The sequence below is a fragment of the Aythya marila genome (genome assembly GCF_965140915.1).
Source record: "Aythya marila genome assembly, chromosome: 2".
Classification (NCBI taxonomy): domain Eukaryota; kingdom Metazoa; phylum Chordata; class Aves; order Anseriformes; family Anatidae; genus Aythya; species Aythya marila.
This window is the reverse complement of record NC_139043.1, coordinates 26,124,049-26,144,941: the sequence shown is the minus strand read 5'-3', so window position 1 is coordinate 26,144,941 and position 20,893 is coordinate 26,124,049. Positions and strand designations below refer to the sequence as shown.

Here is a 20,893-nt window from a genome sequence, read left to right as displayed (position 1 = left end):
GGACTTCAAAGTATGGAGTGAGAAAATTATCAGATAACTAAACTAAAAAACTTTAAGGAAACAATGATGTAAAAACAGTAAGTGTCCAGAAGGTAAAGAGAACACCACCAGAAAAAGGAAAGTCTGGTTGCTCAGTGACTGATTACTTTTTACATATTACTCTCACTGGAGACAAGTAACAATATACATTACACTTCTATAAAACACTGGTTTTGAGTGGAAGGAAAGGAAGAAGAGAGGACAGGGGAAGAAGAACAAAAAGTGAGCCTCTCTCTTTTCAAACTTCTGTCTGGGCCCAGCTAGCTTATGCTGCCCAAATCTCCTATGACATTCTGGTTCCTTACAGCATCTTCATTGCATTTAGAAAGAAAGATGATCTTTACTGTCATTTATTGTCTTTATTACTCTGGGTTTGGAGAAATCCACCTGTTCCATGTCTATTTGCATCAGAGTTCAGGAAAGTTCAGCAATAAACCACATTAAAAGCACAACCTAAAATGAGGAAGAAATGTTTCTCAGAACTTTGGTATGCTACACGAGCTCAGTGACTGTGATAAACATCATTGATAAAAGCTTCCGTTAGTGCCAGTGGATGCTACACAAACTCTACAACCACAGAGGTTTGGTAAAAGGCCAACTTGAAGCAGGTCTGCTTCCGCTGTATAGCATCTTTTTAAACACATAACTAAGTATATAATACTGCATACACTGATGAGTGCTGCATAATGATGCAAGAACTATGCAGAGTGCTGCATTTTCACTGAAATTTAATATTCATTATTTGATTTTCATGATCACTTTTGATTGGAATCGTACCAGAAAAAAAAAAAAAAAAGGAAAGAAAAAAGAAAGAATAAAAAAGCAACCTGCTGGTAATGAATTAACTTACACTTTGTCTTCCTGGTAAAAAAATGCAAATTAAGTGCTGAAGTAGAATAACTTTTTGTTCTGAAAATTAAATTATAAATTATCCTCCATCAACACAACAGTCCTTGAAAACTGATGTTAAAAAAAAATCAGAAAAACAGTTCTTTCTACTTCTTTTAAGCAGAACTTTTACAGCCCTTCAACAGCACCAGCTACACAAACAGCTAGAAATCAATTCTAGTATTTAAGAGAAATAACAAGCACAGGGCATTGGGATTGCTAGAAATCTAATTCCAGTAAGACATTTCAGAAATATTTTCTGATCTATAACTTACCTCTTTGAACTTGTGAGCTAGCTTGCTTGTGTCCACATCACTGGGGGAGAACATGTCATCATTTTCTGGAAGATCAAACACTTCGATAGCCATGTCACCTCCTGGAAGGACAGGTCCCATGTCTTCATCTTCTTCATCTGTAGCATATTCCCCTGTCTTAATTTTATAGCATTTAAGAAATTCTAGTTATCATCTTATTAGGCAGACTATTTAAAGACTAATAAAGCTAGCGGGCAAATACAGCATGCCGAATACAAGAAAGGTTATATTTTTATTTAGATATAATGCAAGCAGTTACAAATTCTATCAGATAAACTATAATTCCACAGTAGTATTTCAGAACATTAAGAGAGAGGAGAAAAGCATATCTTAAGCACTACACACTTCTAGGGGCCAGTTACTGGTTATACAGTTTTCATCCTTTTACAGATGAAGCTTTCTTTTCCATAGAAAGACCTCTCCCAATTCATTTCAAACTTAACAAGGAATCTTTTCCAAACAGAAATGGAAGCCAAATAGGATGGATAAGATTTTCACTGGCCTTTTTAAAGCCATTTGGAGGTAGAAATTCTCCAGAGATATTCCACACTGAATTTGAAAATCCATTGGTTTGTTCTTTATAAACAAATTCATGATATGAAAGTGACACCCACGCAAAAAGACAACAGCAGAAAAAAGAAACCAAGTGTCAGAGACAAGTTTAGAGACAAGTTAAAGTTTACAGAATTTTCACTCTGAGTAAGGAGCTGCTTTAGGTAGCTTTAAACAGGAAATGGGGGTGCCTCTTGGGCTAGTAAACCATAAGATGTGAACAATTTGCTGACAAAACTCTAAAAAAATCATAACCCATAATCAGTATCTCCAGATTAGACAAAAACAGTAATATTGAAGAGAAAATCTTGCAATATTAAAACCCAAGTTGCCTAGACAATCTTTCACACATACACCTGTACTCATCTCTTCCTGTACCTGATGTGGCTGGATACCTCTCTGCGGCAGCAGGGCTCCCTCTGTAAGCTGCAGTACATTGCATACGAATCACAAATACTCTGCTGCCTATGCAAGTGTGTACAAACATATTATAAAGCAAACGCTTCCTTCAGGGCTACATCTGGATTTATAAAGCACGGGAATAAATAAGCACATGGAAAAGGAAGGGTGGGAGAAACGGTGCAGTCCTTCATAGGTTAATGGAGTAATGCTTATAACACTGAGGTTTCGACAGAATTACACAAGTGTTTCTTCATGCCCTTTTGGCTCCTGATGTGAAGGTAAATAAAAAATAGTATCAGAACTGTATTCCCAGTAGTGCTCAAATTATTGATTAGTGCCATTTTTGTCAAAACAACTCTTCAAGAGGCAAGAAGTCAGATGTCCGAACAGTTCAAATCTCAACTTCCTACCTTCCCAGCTGTCATTTAAGCTTCTGTCTCTGTCATTTAAAAACTCGTGCATGCAAGCACAATGAGTGTAGATGTGTAAGTTTTAAAAAAAACAACAAACACAAAGCACACGGAAAATACAGAATGATTTGGTAAAGTAAGTGTTAAAAGAACTGCCATAAAGAAGGCAAACCACCAACATGTATGACCCAGCTGTACTTTAAGTATGTCACTGATAAAGCAAGCAATTTTTTAGGAGAGTTATCTCAGTCTGTATACATAAGTGGATATATATTCTGCAACTGAATATACACTAACCATTTATTTTATGCATTGTACGTGCACTAAGAATCTTCCTCTTAACCCCGCCCCGCCCCCCCAAAAATGGCTATACGCAGTTTCTGTCTAAACAAAATTATACAACTAACTTTCCTTGCTTTTTCCAGGAACATGCAACACCACCTTCACGTACTACCAGGGAGGCAAGAAGCCTCTAAAGAACTCTAAAGAACTCTAAAATCTCAATGAGATTTCTATTAAATGAGTTACTGTGGGTATAAAATACTAGCTAAACTCATGTACTGTCAATTTTGCAGTCACTGTCTCTGAAAAGTGTCTAAGGTGATATGCAACTATCATTTCTCCATGAAAACAAACAAACAACAAAGCACCTTGGCTGGTCCATTTGCAGTGGTGAGGAAATATCTGAAGCATGCAAAGAGGAGGCATCTTGGCTCAGCTCTGTGTGCTTTTTAAAGCAATATATTAATTTCATGCAAAATGCATTTTTAGTAAAAGAATAAAAAAAATGAGTTTAGTTAAAAATGATGTCTCCAGAGACTTAAACTAAAAAGAAATATTTCACAGAAAAAGAAGAAAAGAACATTTAAAATGGACTAAGTTATACTGGGGAAAAAAATCAAGAACAGGCAATATTCTACTGGTCTCAGGAGCCCCAGTGTTTGGGGAGGGACATCAGGCACATTAGAATGAGCACAAAGGAAAATCTTGCTGTACAGACTGAGTGTTGATGGGCACAGTCATTTTTGCTCCAATTAATACAAAAAGTAGTAATCAAAGCCAAACTCTGCAATTTGGTGGAGTAAACAAGACAGTGGGATGAAACAAACACATTAGAGAGCACAGAAATAAATGGGACTTCTGCTCTTGTCTTCAAACGATGTTCCCATCTTACAATCACATGAAGCACAAATAACAGGTTCAAAAGAAGTGATGTGTGCTTTACAGAAATAGAAGTTGTAAACTACAAAAAACATACTTTCCATAAACGAATTCTCGCTTTTACCTGACATGAACCTACTAACAGGTTGTTCAGACCCACTGCCAGTAAGCTAGAATAAGAAATTTAGTGTTTTACAAAAGCAGACAGACAGACAAAAGTTATTTAACTCAAAAATAACAAAGGGAACAGCAACTGCTTGAGGTTCCTCACAATTCATTTTGGTTTTGTAGTTGACAACAATATTCGTTGTACAGTAGCTAATGAAAACCCATGTGCTCTTTAAACAAAACCTTGGTCTCTTTAGTCTCTACAGGTGAGCAAAATTCATCCATGGAAAACAGGTGAGCAGAGGTCTATTTATTGTTTCAAAAGTACATAGGCCTCAAGGTTTCCCCATCTGCAGGAGTAGCTTCTGCTCCTAGCCATCTAATTTTGCTATACACTGTCACAGCAAGCAGCATGAAATCATCTTTATGAACATGAACTGCGTTTCCCACTTTAAAGAGGAAAATACATTATTCACATTGTTTAACTATGTTGTAAATTCTTGAAACAGGCCAAGCCCCCACAAGCACAAAGGAGCAGCAGCACCAGCCAAGAAAAGGCAGACAGACCTTCCCAAATCACCATAACAAAGGGTGCATCAAGCTAAATGTTGCATTGTAACTCCACGCAGTCAGGGAATGCCATTTGAAGAACTATAAAAATAGCTCGAACCCATCTCTTCATTTGATATTTCTGAGAGTTTACACTAAATTCTTTCAGAAGAGCTATATAATGCTACTGTATCAATCATTGCTTTTACAGAAGTAATTCATATTAATGATGGAAAAATTGCACTCTGAGAGGCCTTGTCTCACAGAAGTATTCTTTACATTTTAAGACATTTAAGCACACTGTACCATTCTTCTTTTTGCCTGTTTTGTGATATTCTCCAATGGTTTTAATGTTGTTTTCCTCTCAGAATATCTTGATAAATAAGAATTAAAAATGAAAAAGTACTCAAATGACTATTAGTGTCGTTCAAATACATAAAGATGTTGTTTCAAAGATGCCCTACAACCACTTGTCCATGGCCAGAGTGAACAGGATTTGTCAATATGATAATAATTTCAATTCCTGCATCACTTCAGGGCAGCAGGTCATCTGCTTCATGTGACTTTTGTCTTTCCGTGTTGAACACAAAGAAGATGGTTTCAGGTTCAAACTAAAATTCCATGAAATGTCATAATTTGACTACAGCATGCCCAGAACACTGTGTTAACACAGCAAAGTCAAGAGGTTTCAGTCAAGGATACAGATTTGGGTTTTATTTAGCAGGCTAGCTAGGTGATACAATGACAGTGCCTATTTGAAAGCCTTCAGGTCTTGTTTTTTGACAGGATACAACAAATTAGAATGATGTGGGATTTTAGGAAGCCAGAGGAACTGGTGATGAGTAAAGTTTGCAGCAGGCTACCTAGCAGCAGCACCTGAAATGCCATACTGTCCAATATTTGAGCTATCAGCAGCTCAGAGCGAAATGACATTTACTGCACGTACTGCTAGCACTGCCAGACCTAAGTAGTACATGAAAAATTACAGATACTGCTGGTTCTGCTTCGCTCATAGGAACATACCAACAAATTGTGAGCTGCTGCACATTTATCCTGCTTGCCTTTGCATGGATCCCACTATGCATACCTTTTTTTTTTTTTTTTTTGAAAGTGTTTGTCACTTCTGCCCAAGTTCTTGTGTTTCCGTGCAAAGACATGAATGACGCAGCATTTGAAAGCATCTTACAAGCTGTGACAATGTGCAAATCATTGTAGTAACAGATTCTCAAGTATATGCAGGACACTTCAGGGTTCGCACTACTTTTACAGTAAATGATGCTTCTTTGAGAAACACAGTGTTAGCATGAATCTTCCCCACCAAATAACGGACATACAACATTCCTGCAAGGTGAATGAGAAATTACAGCAGGCAAACAAATATCTAATTCAGCACATGACTGAAATCCAATGCATGCTGGCTGACAGAAGTCAAAATTTTCTCAGCATTGCTGCTATATTACATAACTATGATCCTTCCAGAATAATTAGATGAAGCTTGGGTTACAATGAAGACTATTAACCCTCAAACCAGAAGAATGCCAGCCAACTGGTGACACAGCAGAATACCAGGACCTGAACGTGCCTGGAACATGCTCTCTTCCTGTGATTTGGTCAGCTCACAACTTTAAAAAACACAGTCATGTGTAGCGACTCTAGGACTCAAACCCAGATTGCTGATTTCCTGCTCAGGAAACCTGATAAAATTTTGCTGTCTTTGAGGCTCAGAATTTGACAGCTGCAATGGAGGGTTGATAATGATCATTTTTTGTGTATTTATGTAGTGGTGTCGTTGGATATCCATGTCACCACATTTTAAGAACTGTATGAAAATGAATGGGATGGTTTCATAGCTCTGAGACTGAGCAACTCTTGTATAATTCTTTGTCATCTCAGCATGTCACATCTTACACTGGCAATCCACATTTTCCTGAGCTTCATACAGTCAGAATCACTATCGCCGTGAGCAGATAGACTTGAAAGTGTAAGTTTTTTGGTACATTTGTGGATGCATATTCATTCAGATAGTAGAAACTGGTATTTTCTTGCACCAAAGATGCCTTGCATACCAGAGCCAAAAAATGCAAGGCAGTGGAGTCTGACATACAGCCCCATTTGCCATAGCAGAGTAAGGTAAGATCAAGTACTGATGTTCATATTTTACAGTAAATAGAGCAGAAGTGTTTGTGGTGACCAAAAATGTCTTTGTACTGTGTTTAATGTGCATTAGAGCACATTACTACTTCCAATGTGACAATTGCCTGGTTGCAAATTATATGAGTTTACTTGCAAGGCACAGTCAGGTGACAAAAAAATAAACCACACTGAGGACTGCTGCAGGTTCCCAATACAATCTACTTCTTTATAATACTGTTAATTAAGAAGGGAAACATGACCTACTGCATACTTCAGCAACTACACTCCATCCATTTATTCTGAGAATAAGGCTTACCACCCATCTCCCATACACCATCATGTGGGAAATGGGTATAAAACTTTGGTGATCCCAACATTGTTTGTATTTGAGAACTGATGCACTCCTGCATTTGTTCTGAAGCCTAATTCCTTCTCCTACCAAAAGCAATTTTTGATGACACTCTGGATTTCCTGCAGTAGATGTCTCTTCCTTTCTTCCTCCCCCTTCCCTCACATACTACATAGACGTCCCATTTGCACTGCATAAACTAATGGGCAAAACATACAGATCATAGTCACAGATGTGGCCATCACCCCCTGTGTAGTGCTATAATAAGAAAATCATGCCTTTAAGCCTGTTAATTATTTGTACTACCTTCGTTTCTCTATGAATAGAAAACGCTTCCTGCATTTAACATTTTTCCTGTTAAAAATTTATGTCGGGAATGAAGCTTAAGAGTTTTTAACTTCTGAATTGCAAAAAGGACAAGAAGACACATCACAGAAAGTATCTGATACCTAGTTACTCCTGTCCTGTTTCACTGCTGTGCTGAGAAACCTTTGCATGGTCACCTGTATGAAAGTGTCACTGTTAGCATCAACACAGCAACAATACCTACTGAAGGCTGAGGTACCACCACGATCAATATTGATCCACACAGATTTAACAAGGTTTTCTTTATTGTCAGATGCTGAGTTCTGACATTCGCCTGGAGCATGAGGGCCAGCAAACCAAACCTTTGAGATTTTTGCAGGTGGATGTGTTCACTAAGTAAAAGGCTTAATGCATCAGCTGCTCGTGTAGGTCTGCCTTCAGCTACACATCCCTTTATGTGTACATCAGCTATCTAGGACACACCTCTCCTGCCAACACAAAAGCCACCAGACTATGTTTAAGACAAAAACGATGTCATGGGTCTTCAAACCCTGATGTCAACGGCATGCTGTGATGAGTTGTCTAATGTTCCAAAGGCTGGAGGGAATTGTCTCTTTTTTATTTCTGAGGTGAGGATAGATTTCCTTCAAGAAACTAATCAAGATCTTGAATTTTAATTCTAGGTTAAGCAGGAGTTAGAATAATAGCATATTTCTATTGGTTGAGGAGGGAACAGAGAGGATACGGACTTTCTAGCCTTCATGGTCTTGCACAAGCACACGTACATATTCATCCGTAATACCTACAACTTTCACTTATATGAGTTAATTATGCACCTATGATGGGATTCATTCTAACACATATTCAAAAATTTTTATTTTTAGCATCAGTGGAAACTGAAGTGACTGAAAGCATCACTGGGGCTAGATAGGATTTTACTAAGTTTTCTGGAACACTTCTTATGATCCTGACCTATTGCTAGTTTAACAGTGTGTTTCAAAATACTCTCAGCCAAGCATATCCTTATTTTACTTCAGACTATTTTTCTCCCACTTCACTGTTTAGAAGCCTTCTCTCAGGACCTAAAAGAATACTAAACTGAATTAAATGCATTGCATAAACTCTCTATCCTATCTCTCCTTCTCTATCTTCTCCTTCCCCAAATAAAAGAAAACAAAATTTTGGCCTCGGAAAAAACACAGTAATACATGGAGTCTGAGATTTCAAGTAATATTGTTCAAGATAATGTGAAAGGAAGGTGGTACGCTTGAGCTATGTGGAAGTGATTGGTTACACCAACTGCCTTTTATCCTAACTCAACCTAGCAGCTAATTTAGGGGTAGCATAGTCGTCTCTGAAAAAGATCTCTCGTTAATCTTTCTAAGTATCTTGACACTCAGGCATACTGGGAATTTTAAGAGCTGGAAGAATTTATGAAAAATAACTGAATAAAGCTGATAGCTTTAGAACCTTTGTATTGGAACATCAGGCACTAATCATGAAGATCAATAAATGCTTCAGACAAAGTAGGTTAATTCTGCATTCTGCAGAATAGCTGTTCACACAGAAACAATAAACAGTGCATGGAAGGAGGAGTCTTACTGGGAATTTTCAGAACATTTCTTAATGTTCTGAATAAAGACAAACATTAATTATTCTAGGAAAAAAATGAAAGGTCTAAATCTTTCCCAACCCTGTAGAAGTCAGAAGGTGACTTTTACCAGTTTTCACAAACATACAAAAAAAAAAAAAAGGCTTCAGAACATGCACAAGCAGATCAGTTTTTTTCCCTGATCTCAAACAAAGCAGGCACCTTCAGAAGAGCACTGATTACAGAAGCATCAACCAATTTGATATTTGCTTTTATGGAACAAAAGAAATCTTCTAAGTCCATGCTGAAAAGCTTTGCAGTAACTTTGTTCTTCAAATCAGATTGACTGCCAAACCCTAAAACTCAGCAGCAGGGGTAATTGACGGGTGCATAGTTGACCTCTGTGTGACAATTAAAAAGCAGAAACCAGGAAAATAGAAAACAGAACATTAAAAACCACTGCATAATGAAACACTAGAAAGCGAGTTACCTCATCATCATCTGCATCGTATTGTGCATAATGCTGTTCCAGGAGCTCTCTCTGGCGGCGTTCTTGTTCTAGAGTTTGGCTGATCAGCTGTGCAACCTCACTCACTTGTCCTGGTTTTTCTCGTCCAATTACGAACCTATAAAAAAATAAAAATGAAAAAATGATTATTCCTATTGTTTTACCAAAGTTCTTGATTTTTACCTGTTTTTAGTCTAGGGAGTAGCCTTTTTCTTCACAGATACATGGATGTGATCGCTTTAAACGTGCTCCGTGGACTCTTGTTTGCCAGAAGGGCACCACATGCCAGACACTGGGCGATCAGAACATCACGGTATTTATGGGATGAAAAAACAAAAGTGAAGGTGACCACTAAAGCATTCACTCCAAATTTCTGTAGAAAAGATTTACTGAAGTTGAACTCCACAGATACAGACCTAGAGCAGGGCAATTTTTTTAAAACAGTATCAGCTCTTCCAGTCCCCTAAGAGAAGCACATTTCTTGGAGGCCTATGGCAGTGCAGAGGAACAGTACCAGTATGAACAAACTTCTGACAGCTCACAGTGAAAGGAACATGTGCTAGGGTAACTTCTTTCTCCATCTTCTCGTACAAGACATTTCTGAGCTTTTCTATTATATTATATATATTATATATTTATATAATAGAAATATTATATATTTTATTATATTATATATATTATATAATATATATATATTATATTATATATTTCTATTATATATATTTATTATATAAAGCCTTTCTATTTGCTGTCTATAACAGAGAATCTCTTTCCACATTTTTAAACCTGACAGATACAGCCTCCCTAACTTTAAACTGAATTTAAAGCCTTTATTTCATGAACTTCAGTTGCTAGGGAGCATTTTTCTCCACTGTGAGCTATCATTGAACACTGGAAGTGTATTTCTTTGGCGTAACAAAAGACAATGAAAGTTACCTCTTTTTCTGGCTGAGACTTAAAATTCTGCTTCTGAGTTTTGCTTTCCACAACTGAAATTCAGAGTTGGCTTTGATTGTAACCCTTTTTTAAGCACAATGGCATAACCATAGTTAGGCATTTTGCTACCTGTAGCATTAATTATAAAAATACATGCTACGGTACTAACACTGTAAAATACTGAACAAAAGCTCTATTTAAAAACGTCAAGTTCAAGGAGTATTTTCTTAGCAGGCTAGAAAGACAATTAGGCAATTACAGATGAAAGAGTTATTATGCAGAGCTGAAAAGCATAATCAAGTGACATACTGCATATGATAAACTATTTGTTTCCACAACATCTGGCTCAAAATGATATATTTAATTTATTATTGGAACAGGAGGTAGAAGTGTGCATTATATCCTGTGTTAAGAAAATGATTTTGATTAGTACAGCCTCTTGCTGTTAATGTCATTTGGGATTTGGCATCCATGAATAAGCCAAGTTCCTGTGAGTGGATGAACCTGAATCCATTTTGTATGCCAAATGATTTGTCAGACTCTATGAAGTCAGGCACTATAGAAAGGAACACAACATGGAGAATATTTCAACATCACCAAAATACGCAAGTCAATAATTACTTCCAAAAGGTGAGAATGAGTGACTCTCTTTGAAACGACACAAGGTGCTCTGAAAATAATTTGCACGAAGGTGTCTTAGTTTAAAAACATTGATAAAAAGTAGAGAAGAAAACAGAAAAAAAACACTCAAGTAAATAACATCATTTTAATCTTGATCATAGCAGATCACAGTCTGGCACTCACATGCTACAATTACAAAACATGACAGCAATGATAAAGACCTGGGGCTGAAAGAAAAAGAATGTTTCTTCATGGCCTCTGTTCTTCATCTGTTCTGCACACTGACTCATAGTCGGATCCTGTTCCCTCTGAATTTTAATTTTACAGCCAAGTATTACAAAGACTAAAACAGCCACGCTTTCAGTCTCAAATGGGAGGAACAATGAACTTTCAATATTACTACATGCAGTAAAAAAGGATCCAACCCATGCTTGCCATGTATTTCTCTCCTCTATGTAAAAAGAAATTAAAAGAGAATATGGAAAAAAACCTTCTACTTTAAATAAACATCTTAAGCAAGGTTATGCATGAGTGTATTATTTGTACGCAGTAGAGAGCATGTTTGTAAACACACGAGGGAGATCACAGATATGGTAAATTATGGAACTACTAAAAGTAGTAAAAATATCATATTCCTTCCTGCCCTCTGCCTGGTACCTTCACCTCCCTTGGGAAATAAGATATTCAAAATCCTTCACACAATCATTTTTTATACTCAAGCCCTAGGACAGACAATATGTAATGGAACTAAAGTTGGATAACGCCTGATGATTTGGGATTAATTCATGAGGACTTTGGAGTTCTTACACTAGAAAAGGAAATTTTTCTGGTTTCCAGCTGAACTCCATTTGCATATTAGGAACGGTTTTGACCCTGTAGACTTTATTACAGTAATATTTTCATATAGACAAGGAAGTTCACGTAACAAATAAAGCTTTTTTTTTCCTCTCATCCCAAAGTCATACACAGTTTATAATGATTTTCAAGACTTGAATCATATGTCAGAATGAAGTTCCTCAATGACACCTGAAGCTGTTAGATGACATGAATAAAAGCCTCAAAGCAATGACAAAATATACAACAAATGCTTTCCAAAACAGAAATATGCAAGGAATCTTTTATTTTCCTATAATTTATTGCTTTAAAGTGAAATGTTTCCAAAGTGTCTGAAAATAAATATTCAGAAGCATTCAATCTGTGATTGATGTGAGTTCTAGGTACAGGATAGCAAACTTGTGAAATGGAGTATAATGTTGCAAACATTACAATTTTTACATACAAAATCAAATCTTTTGACATTCCATGACCTTAATAATACTAAACCATATATTACTTAATGAAACTATACTATATATTATAATGATGTTTAACCTACAGCTAAAATAACCCATAAAGTATAAATTTGTAAATGAAAGAGAGTCTTCTCTCTTTCAAATAAATATCCTTCTCCTAGAAGGAGAAGCAGTTATTAAAATGCTAAGCATGAATTAGATCTTTAAGCCCAGAATGGCTTTAAATACAACTATCATAATCTGAAGTGCTTAAGTATGCAAAAGAGACATAAGGTTGTGATTCACTGACCAGAAAATTAGTCACTGAACCATAATATGCACACTTCAGCGAAGTGGCTAATTATGTATTTCCCATCACTCCGCCTCACCAAAATTAAGCACATGCATTTCAGACTTGATTAATTAGTCTCAAGGGCCACAAGTATTATAACAAAGACCTATAAATTCTATCAGCAATAATGTCTTTAAGAAGCTGGTTATGTTTCTGGATATGAGACAAATGAGGGTTTTCAAACCTCAGGAAAGTCAGGAAATGCAAAATAAAACCCAGCAAATCTGCAAAGCTGTACTACAAGCCACAACTACACTAAATCTCAGACCATTACAGATAATTTCTGATGCCCACAAAACTGGAAGAGAGGAGAGAATGACACTGAGAAGCAGGGCATAAGCTGACCTTGATACTCACAGTTGCACATGGTATAGCTGAATTACCAGCTGTGAAATATTCTCTGCGGTCATGGTGTTAAGATAAACAGGGATAAGGCTGGGAACATAATTAGTATTTGACTCTATTTCAGAAATAAGAATATCTAAAAAATACAAAATCTGGAGAAATTGAAAATTAAAATGTAGTATTGGTGGTTAAGAAAAACATTCTACTGAAAGTGGCAGCAACACCAACATCTCCTGCAATCCAGTCAGGATTTAATGATTTTAAAGCAGACCCAGTATATGGCTTTCTGCATATTTGCAGGTTTTATTAAATAAGGATCTGCAGACCTGTGCTTCTTGAAATAACAAGTGTATATATATTATATATATATATAAAATATATATATATATAAAACTAGCCATGGGAAACAGAAACATCATTGTAAGAATTAATATAATTAAATAACATTTCCATTCTTCTAAGTACTTTCATACTAGCAAATGTGTAGAGCCAGCAGCTCTGTGACACAAACCTGAAGCTCTATAGCATGGATTTTTAGTGACTTATTCTCAATGAATGATTTCTCCTAAAAATACTTCAAGCATTATGTGCTCAGTAAAAAATAATTTAGCTTTGATTACTTAAATACAACAAAAAATAATTAATTAAGAATAAAACAAATTCACTTCAAGAAATAAAGAACATGTTTTTACTGCAACAGGATTCACAGTGACATTTTATCTTCTAACCCTTCCTAAAATATAGTTTAGTCAATAAAAAAAAAAAAACTTAGTAAATTTCATTGAATTTTTTTTACAGATTTTTTCTGAAGACTGGTTTAAAAAATGGCTTCCCTCTGAGCTTTAAAGCACAAAGCTGCTTCTGCTACCATTTATCTAATTTATTTCAAGATGTCTTTAATTACCTACCCTGGCTGCTTCCATTACAATAATAACCATATAATTAATCCAAAGAGCTAGAAGTGGTATGAACCCTGTAAGAAGGCAGTTTTATTTAGTTTCAGCAGTGCAAGCTGGAACTCGTCACTTCTTCACAAGATGGCAGCCTGCGACATGGAGGTCACAGACCGGGCATCAGGAATTCACCAACTGTGAGGTGCAATTACAGTTGTTCAAATTAAATGCTCTGAAACTTCAGAATCATTCAGGCTCTTGGAGGCACTGAATAGTTTGGGATGTATGGGAGCTCTGGGCCACCCCAGCCTTCCCCAGCTCAAAGCAGGGCCATCTCAGCCAGTCGGTCTGGAGCGGTTTTGAAGCCAGGGATGGAAAAATTCTGCTGCCTCATTGGGGAACCGGTCCCAGCGTTTGAGTTACCTCATAGCGCATTTTATTTTTGGATAATATGGAGTCAGAATTTCCCTTGCTGCAACTTCTGTTCACTGCACAGAGTACATACAAAGACTCTGGGTTCACCCTTTCTACCTCCACAAGGCAGCTGAGGCAGCAGGAAGATCCCTAAAATCCCATCCCGCTTTTCTTTGGGCTGAGGAAGTTCTTTCCACCTCTTCAGGGTGTTTTCTGCACAGCTGCTCAGCAGCTTGCCAGCCCCAGCTCACAGTGATGTGCAGGCCTGTTCTGCTCCAGGTGCAGGGTTCTCATTTGATAGGGTTTCTGCCAGCTCGCTGCTTCAGCCTGCACAAGTCCCTCTGTACAGCAGCTCTGCCCATTAGCCTACTGACCACTCTCCCCAGTTTCTTATCACCTGCAAGCTCCTAAGAGGCTTTCTGTCTTACGTCTGCCAGTCCACGCAGCCTGCCCTTGCATCAGAGACAGGCACACGTGCAGCAACCTGTAAAGCTGTTAGCTGGAACAAAGGAGAACTGAGGGCGAATGGCAGAAGGAAGTAAACGAGGTTTGCCTGGAGATTAGCGATGGCAGCGCCTCAAAATGAGCACAAGCAAGAGAACAACTCTGCCTGGAGATCAGCACCCAAAGTAACATGAGGAAGTAACCATCATCTGGAGGTGAAAGGGGCAATGACTGAATGAAGTCACCCAAGGTCATGTAAGAAACATCTGATGCAGCAACCCCTGCAATGCCCAGCTCAGGATGTTGACATGAAAAGCCAGCACAAAAGAGAGAACTTTGCTGAAGATCCTCCACAGAGCCTGGAGAAACAGCTGCCAGCACACTGAACTGCTGTGCAGAAACTCTGTAGAGCCTCTGTCCCTGACCCCACAGCCAGGATGAAGTAGGCTATGTGCTGTACCTCAAATGTGACGATGCATAGCAGCACCCTAAGTTATCAGTCATTTCAGCCAGTTGCCAGTTCCTTTTGCCCAGTCAGCACTCAGGACAGGTGTATGGGAACATGACTTGGTGTGGCCATGGCAGGAGCTGTAGGTAATGTGTAACAGTGATGAACCAAGAATGAGATGTGCGTGCAGTATGTGCTGCCAATTGCTGTTGTTGTTGAAACATTATTTTACTAACTTTGCTTATTTTTGAATTAATTTTAATTATTAAGTATTTCAATCGAACAAGGGATTATCGATTTCACTTGCATAACCATACTCACAACGACTGATCAGCTGCCACAGCACATGGTGACAAATCTGGTATATGGTGCATGGGCAGCAGGCGCTAAAGGTACAGAGAACCACATATGAACCCTTGCAGGAAACGTGGAAATGGCCCTGCAAGAATGTCCACGTCATTAATAAAGATATTAAATAGTACTGACCCCAGTATTCATCCCTGAAGGAATGCTACAAGTAACTGTCTGCCAGGCTTTATAATAGTGTCCATAAATAGACCTCTAACACTCTGGACCAGAAGTCCAGTTGACTTTCCACTCATCTTACAGACACTCTCCAGTCCCAATTTCATCAGATAGAAGGATATTTAAGGGGATCATGCCAAAAGCCTTGCTAAAGCCAACTTAAAATCTACTGCTCTCCCCTCATCCAGAGTCAGTCAGTGGAAAAACTGAGGCAATCACTGATTTATCTCCAACTTTTCTGCATCCATGGTTTCCTACTTCTGTTGCTTGAAACCCATCTTGTTGCCCTTCACATTCTCCACTAGTTTCAACTCTGGCTGAACTTCCACGTTCCTAATTCCGTTCCTACATGCTCAGCAACACTGCTATGCTCTTCTCAGGTAGCTTACCCCTGCTTCCACTTTCTGTGAACTTTGTTTTGAACCTTAACTGAGACAGCAGTTCCCTGTTCATCCATACTCTTCTGTCACACTTGCTCAAAACTACTGCACTACTTTTATGGTCCAAGGAGGGTGTCTCTTGGGCTCTTTTACCTTCCAGGTCAGTGTCCTACAGCATCCTGCCAAACAGATCCATGAAGAAGACAAAATTGCTCACCTGAAGTCCAGAGTTGTAATTCTAATATTTATCTTCATTCCTTTCCACTTTTTATACTCCACTATTTCATAGTTAATGCTGCTAAAGCTGCCATCAACCTTCACTGAAGAACTCAACAGTCCTTCCCTATTTGTCAGTAAGATTTAGCACACTGCTCACCTCAGCTGTCCCACTGAACACTTGTGTCAAAAAGTTGTTTATGATACACTCCACAGGTACCCTGGATTAATTGCACCCAACCATGCTGCCCTCGTGGTAGATGTTGGAGTAGTGTAAATCTCCTGTAAGTCTCTAACCATAACCTCTGAAATCACACGTCCACAGAGCCTTGTGACATATTCAGGATCTTCTTCAGTGGTATTAGTGGTGCTGGTGGAAGAGCAGCAAAATAACAGCTTAAGGGCCAGAAAAGGCTCAGCAGTCTCTCCACAGCATCTTGGATAGAAGTCCCTGACAAACTATGCTACTATCAACACTAAATGGTTATTAGAGTTAGACAATTAGAAAGTCATGTAAAAAAAAAAAACCAAACAACAAAACAGCAATATTAATGCACTTAGATTAATTATTTCCCCTAGAAATCAATTCTAGGCCAGGACCTCACTGACACATTAGCTTTATTCAGAACCACTTCAAAATTAGCCAATGGATTCAATATTTTGGCACCTCTCCAGGTTCTGGTCCTTACACTGCTCTGTGCTTCTGAGAGCCCTGCCAGGGAGCACTCTCTTCCATCTCCTCCAGCCAGCCTGACAGTTTCCCAACAAAACAATCATATAACAGTTTTTCTTGTATACACAATAATCATTTAATCAGCATTCTCTATAGCACCACACAAGCCTTACAGGAACGGCCTCAAAGAAACAAACTTGTAAGTCTATGCTTTACCGTTCCTGAATGTAAGTGAAGCACGTATGCCAACTCTGTTCAAAAGGTGCAAGTCCCATCTGGGAATGTTTCTACAACTGGACTGCATTTTGGGGTGAGATCTGCCTTTACTCATCCTTACCCTCGCTGGTATCTGTGGGAAGCCAATCCAGGAAGGAACTGCATATGGGTCAGAAGTAAGCTGCTGAGTTAGGACCACATCCACAGTCCACGTAATTCCATGACCCAGATTCTAGCCAAGCTGAACCACACTCATAGCACAATCCAGGTGCGGCCAAATGCTCTTATAACACCATCTTTGTGGTTTGCTGAGTTACCCTGCAAGGATGAATGTTGGGTATTTCTGCCCAGCTGTCACAATGTTATATCAGATTTATCAAGGTGCACCAAAACTTGCTGGCAACTTCCACAGCAAAACATATTTCACTTAGAAGGATGGAAGAAATTAGCTTAACAAACATTTATGGTGGCATTTTGGTTGCAGTGGTATGTTACTATGTTTAGATTCAACTGACTTGAGGATAAAGCGATTCAAAACCTGTCAAGTTGTTCCTTTTTGCAGAAAAGGAAAAGAAAACCCACTCCTTATGAAATCCAGCCTGATTAAATCTTATTATTTCATGTCACGTGCATTTTAAAAACAATGCTCTAGATACCTAGCAAAATAGTTTATATCTCAGCTAAAATGTTTGCATGAAGATGTATTTATATATTTCATGCTTAAACAGAGAATATCCTGTCCAAATGTGCAAATATTCCAGTAAGTAACTTACCATAAAATTCAAACTAGCTAGATCTCAGGACAGAGGGGCTATGCTTATGCCAGTAAATTTAACAGTGCCAGGAAGGGCTCCCAAGCATTAGTTATTGGTCATCTACGCTGTTAAATGACTGGAACAATCTTTGGAACTATTTGGCCCGAGTTAACTAGTACTCTACAAAATAATATTCAGACACAGTCCAGGAGGTAGCCCAGGCTAGGAGCTAGCTTGGATGTTTCCAACAGACAGTTTGGATGTGGCCACTCTGCTCTGCAAGGTAAAAACGCTGAACAGTGTGAACACAGAGCACTCTGGTGCCAGCTGGCTTCGGTGCCCACGGGCAGTCTGAGGCATGCTGCACCTACTTGAACAGGCTCAGCCAAGAAATACAAACAGCACTGCTGCACATCCAGCAAAGCACTGATGAGTGCAGTCTTACCTCCCCATTGCTAAGGGTTCACAGTGCTCATAAATAATTTTTCACGTTACGTTCAGCATGCTATGCCTAGTAGTCTTGTAGCATGGTTACCAGTCCTGATAGGTTTTATATGATGTAATTCTTTGTAATACTATACCAAAATCAACAGGAGAAATTCACATTGTTTTGGTACGAGGCACCACAAATTAAGTTTCTACTGGGTACCTAATTCAGGTTTATCAAAGACTTAACAATCTGCTCAAGAATCAGAACATCCACCAAGCACAAATGGCTTCTTAAGCAGCTCTTTATAAAGTCCCAGCACGACAAGCAGCACCGCAGAGTAAAGGACTTTTCTTTCCTTCTTTCTCTCTCCTTGGCTCCAGTACTTGGATTCAAGGAAACAGATAATGGCAAGAAAAGGAAGAACAAAAACATCACCTCCAGCCAGAAAGAAAAAAAAAAAAAAAAAAAGACGATTTAATCCAGCTCTCTGATTCAGACACAGAGGTAGCATCTTTTGCTTTTGGCTGCTGTGTCATTACCCGGGACTGGAAAGAAACAGAAATCTCTCCTGTGTCTTCCGCAGCATGGATCTGCATGGAGTATGGAGAATGCCAGCAAACGTTTAAAGGACACAGTTGTTTCACAGGACAAGAGCAAAGGCAGAGAAATTAAGAAAGAACAAGAGAAAATCTGCACAGGCAGGCACACTGAAGAAGGAAAAGATGATTATCTAGGGAAAGGATGCACAGAAATAAAGCAATGCTCTTCATGCTTACCGTGAGCAAATATCGTTCCCCACAGGGGTAGACGGCTGTTGGCTAGATCCTGCTGTTGACTTCATCTGTCCTCTATACTGTCTGATTACTTGCAAAGACACAACTATTTAAATTACCTTTCCAGATGTTATGATGTTAAACAAAAGTAACAACAGGCATGCAAATTACTGTTTTCTGAGACAGTATATTCTCCAGAAAGAAATCAGTTCAATGTTGGGGGAGAAATAGGCTGAAGAAAGAATAAATGATTTATCAAGTTTGTATTAATTAAGAAGTGAATATTTTAACTTTCTGCCCTTCAACTGCTCCCTGTGTAAGAGCTATCTAAAAAAGTAAAAACTTCATTCTTGCATTTCAGATTCCATTTGCACTACAGTAAGAGATAAAGAAATTAGGCTATGAACTGGGAATATGGGTTGAGACAAAGTCCTACTTTGAATTAAAACTGTCCAGAGAGGAACAGGCACAAAATGGTAATAAATGATTCTTTATGAGAACAGAGAATAATTAATAGTAGAGAGCCTCAGGGTTTGACTGCTATTGTTGGAACCTCTTCTTCAATGGTCTAGATTAATTAAACAGCAACACAGCAAAATTTGCTAACTAATTATTTAGCTTCTTAGCATCGGAAGATTTTGAGACATTTCAGAGGAGTTTAATTAAACAAGAGTTGTTAAATTCACTGCTGGGTCAGAATTAATACAATTAACTTCAAGGTGGTGCCTATCACGAGAACTGTTACAGGTTTTACCCAGGTTCTGTGGGGCTCCCTGAGAACTCAGGAGCTGACTAGGAAAGCACCATGAGAGCAACCGCTCAGTGCCTAGCAACAGTTTGGGAAGCTGAGAAAATGCTTAGTGGCATTCAGAAGACAGGATATGGAAAGGAGGACACGGAATTTAAAATTTGCCTCTCTAATAAGACTCTGAATTTGCTTAAATCTCTTAACAGAAACCTTCAGAGGAAAGCAGTAATGATAAAAACATACAAGCAGCATATGAAGGACTGGGATTTTCAGACAAATCACTCTCATACAATCCCCTTTCTTCTTATCAACCCAGTAAGACTTTCTGGCACCCTGACCTCCTTTCCTGGGACCCTGTGCTTCCCACATCTGCATAGGCATAAATCTTTGTCTTCGGTGAGGCTGCGAAGTGAAGTCACATCCCCCCAGTAATTGTTCCTTCATTTTCCAGACCCTACTGAAAACACCCACTTTTGTACTAGGAAGGACTGAGACTAGGCACATATAATAAAAAGCTGAAATTTTCTTTGTAAAAGAACTAACTTTTCTCTCTTTTAGGTGTGTTGAAGAAAAAACAAAAATCCCTGGAGGCATACAACTTTCCATGTGAACTTTCTCTGATAAGGACATTATGGTCCCTGGCATCCTTGCATTATGATGAAGAATGATCAGAGGGATGAGTGAGGTCACGCAGGCTCAAGATCACCCAAGCAACTTCAAAGAACTTTAGGTCTGCTACTCAGCACCACAGTCCATGAGGAAACAGCAAGCTAGGAAACAAAAGAATCCAGAGAAGCTCCACAACAGGATGGGATTCCCACTGTCAAGTTGCCTCCTTACCCTGTATTTCATGAAAGGAGGCACTGCTTGCAAGCTTCATGTTGATGGATTAGGTCCTAAATGGGTCAGAAGACGCACTGACCAATTAGTCACACTAGTCTGGTGCTGCCCTCTGACTGTTCCATGAACCCTATTAGAGAAGGACGACGCTCAATGAAACAGAAAAACAACACAAATTTCAAAAGAAAATTCCTCCTTTACACAATCAAAGATAAGATGTTAGTAAACTAAACAGTTAAGCAAAATTACAAAGAAGACTTGATATTTACGTGAATTAAAATAGCATTCATAGTTGCATTTGCC

General features: G+C 38.5%; 1 protein-coding gene across 6 annotated transcripts in view; it reads right to left on the bottom strand.

Annotated features, from left to right (window-relative positions):
* PPP1R9A (protein phosphatase 1 regulatory subunit 9A) overlaps positions 1–20,893 on the bottom strand; it is a 160,427-nt gene that overhangs the window by 37,991 nt on the left and 101,543 nt on the right. For all 6 annotated transcript variants that reach the window (XM_082752523.1, XM_082752520.1, XM_082752525.1 and 3 more), the window contains exons 6-7: positions 9,293–9,428; positions 1,203–1,358 (exon numbers count right to left, since the gene is read on the bottom strand). In XM_082752523.1, coding sequence (XP_082608649.1) covers positions 1,203–1,358; positions 9,293–9,428 — 292 coding nt within the window. The remainder of the gene's footprint in view (positions 1–1,202; positions 1,359–9,292; positions 9,429–20,893) is intronic.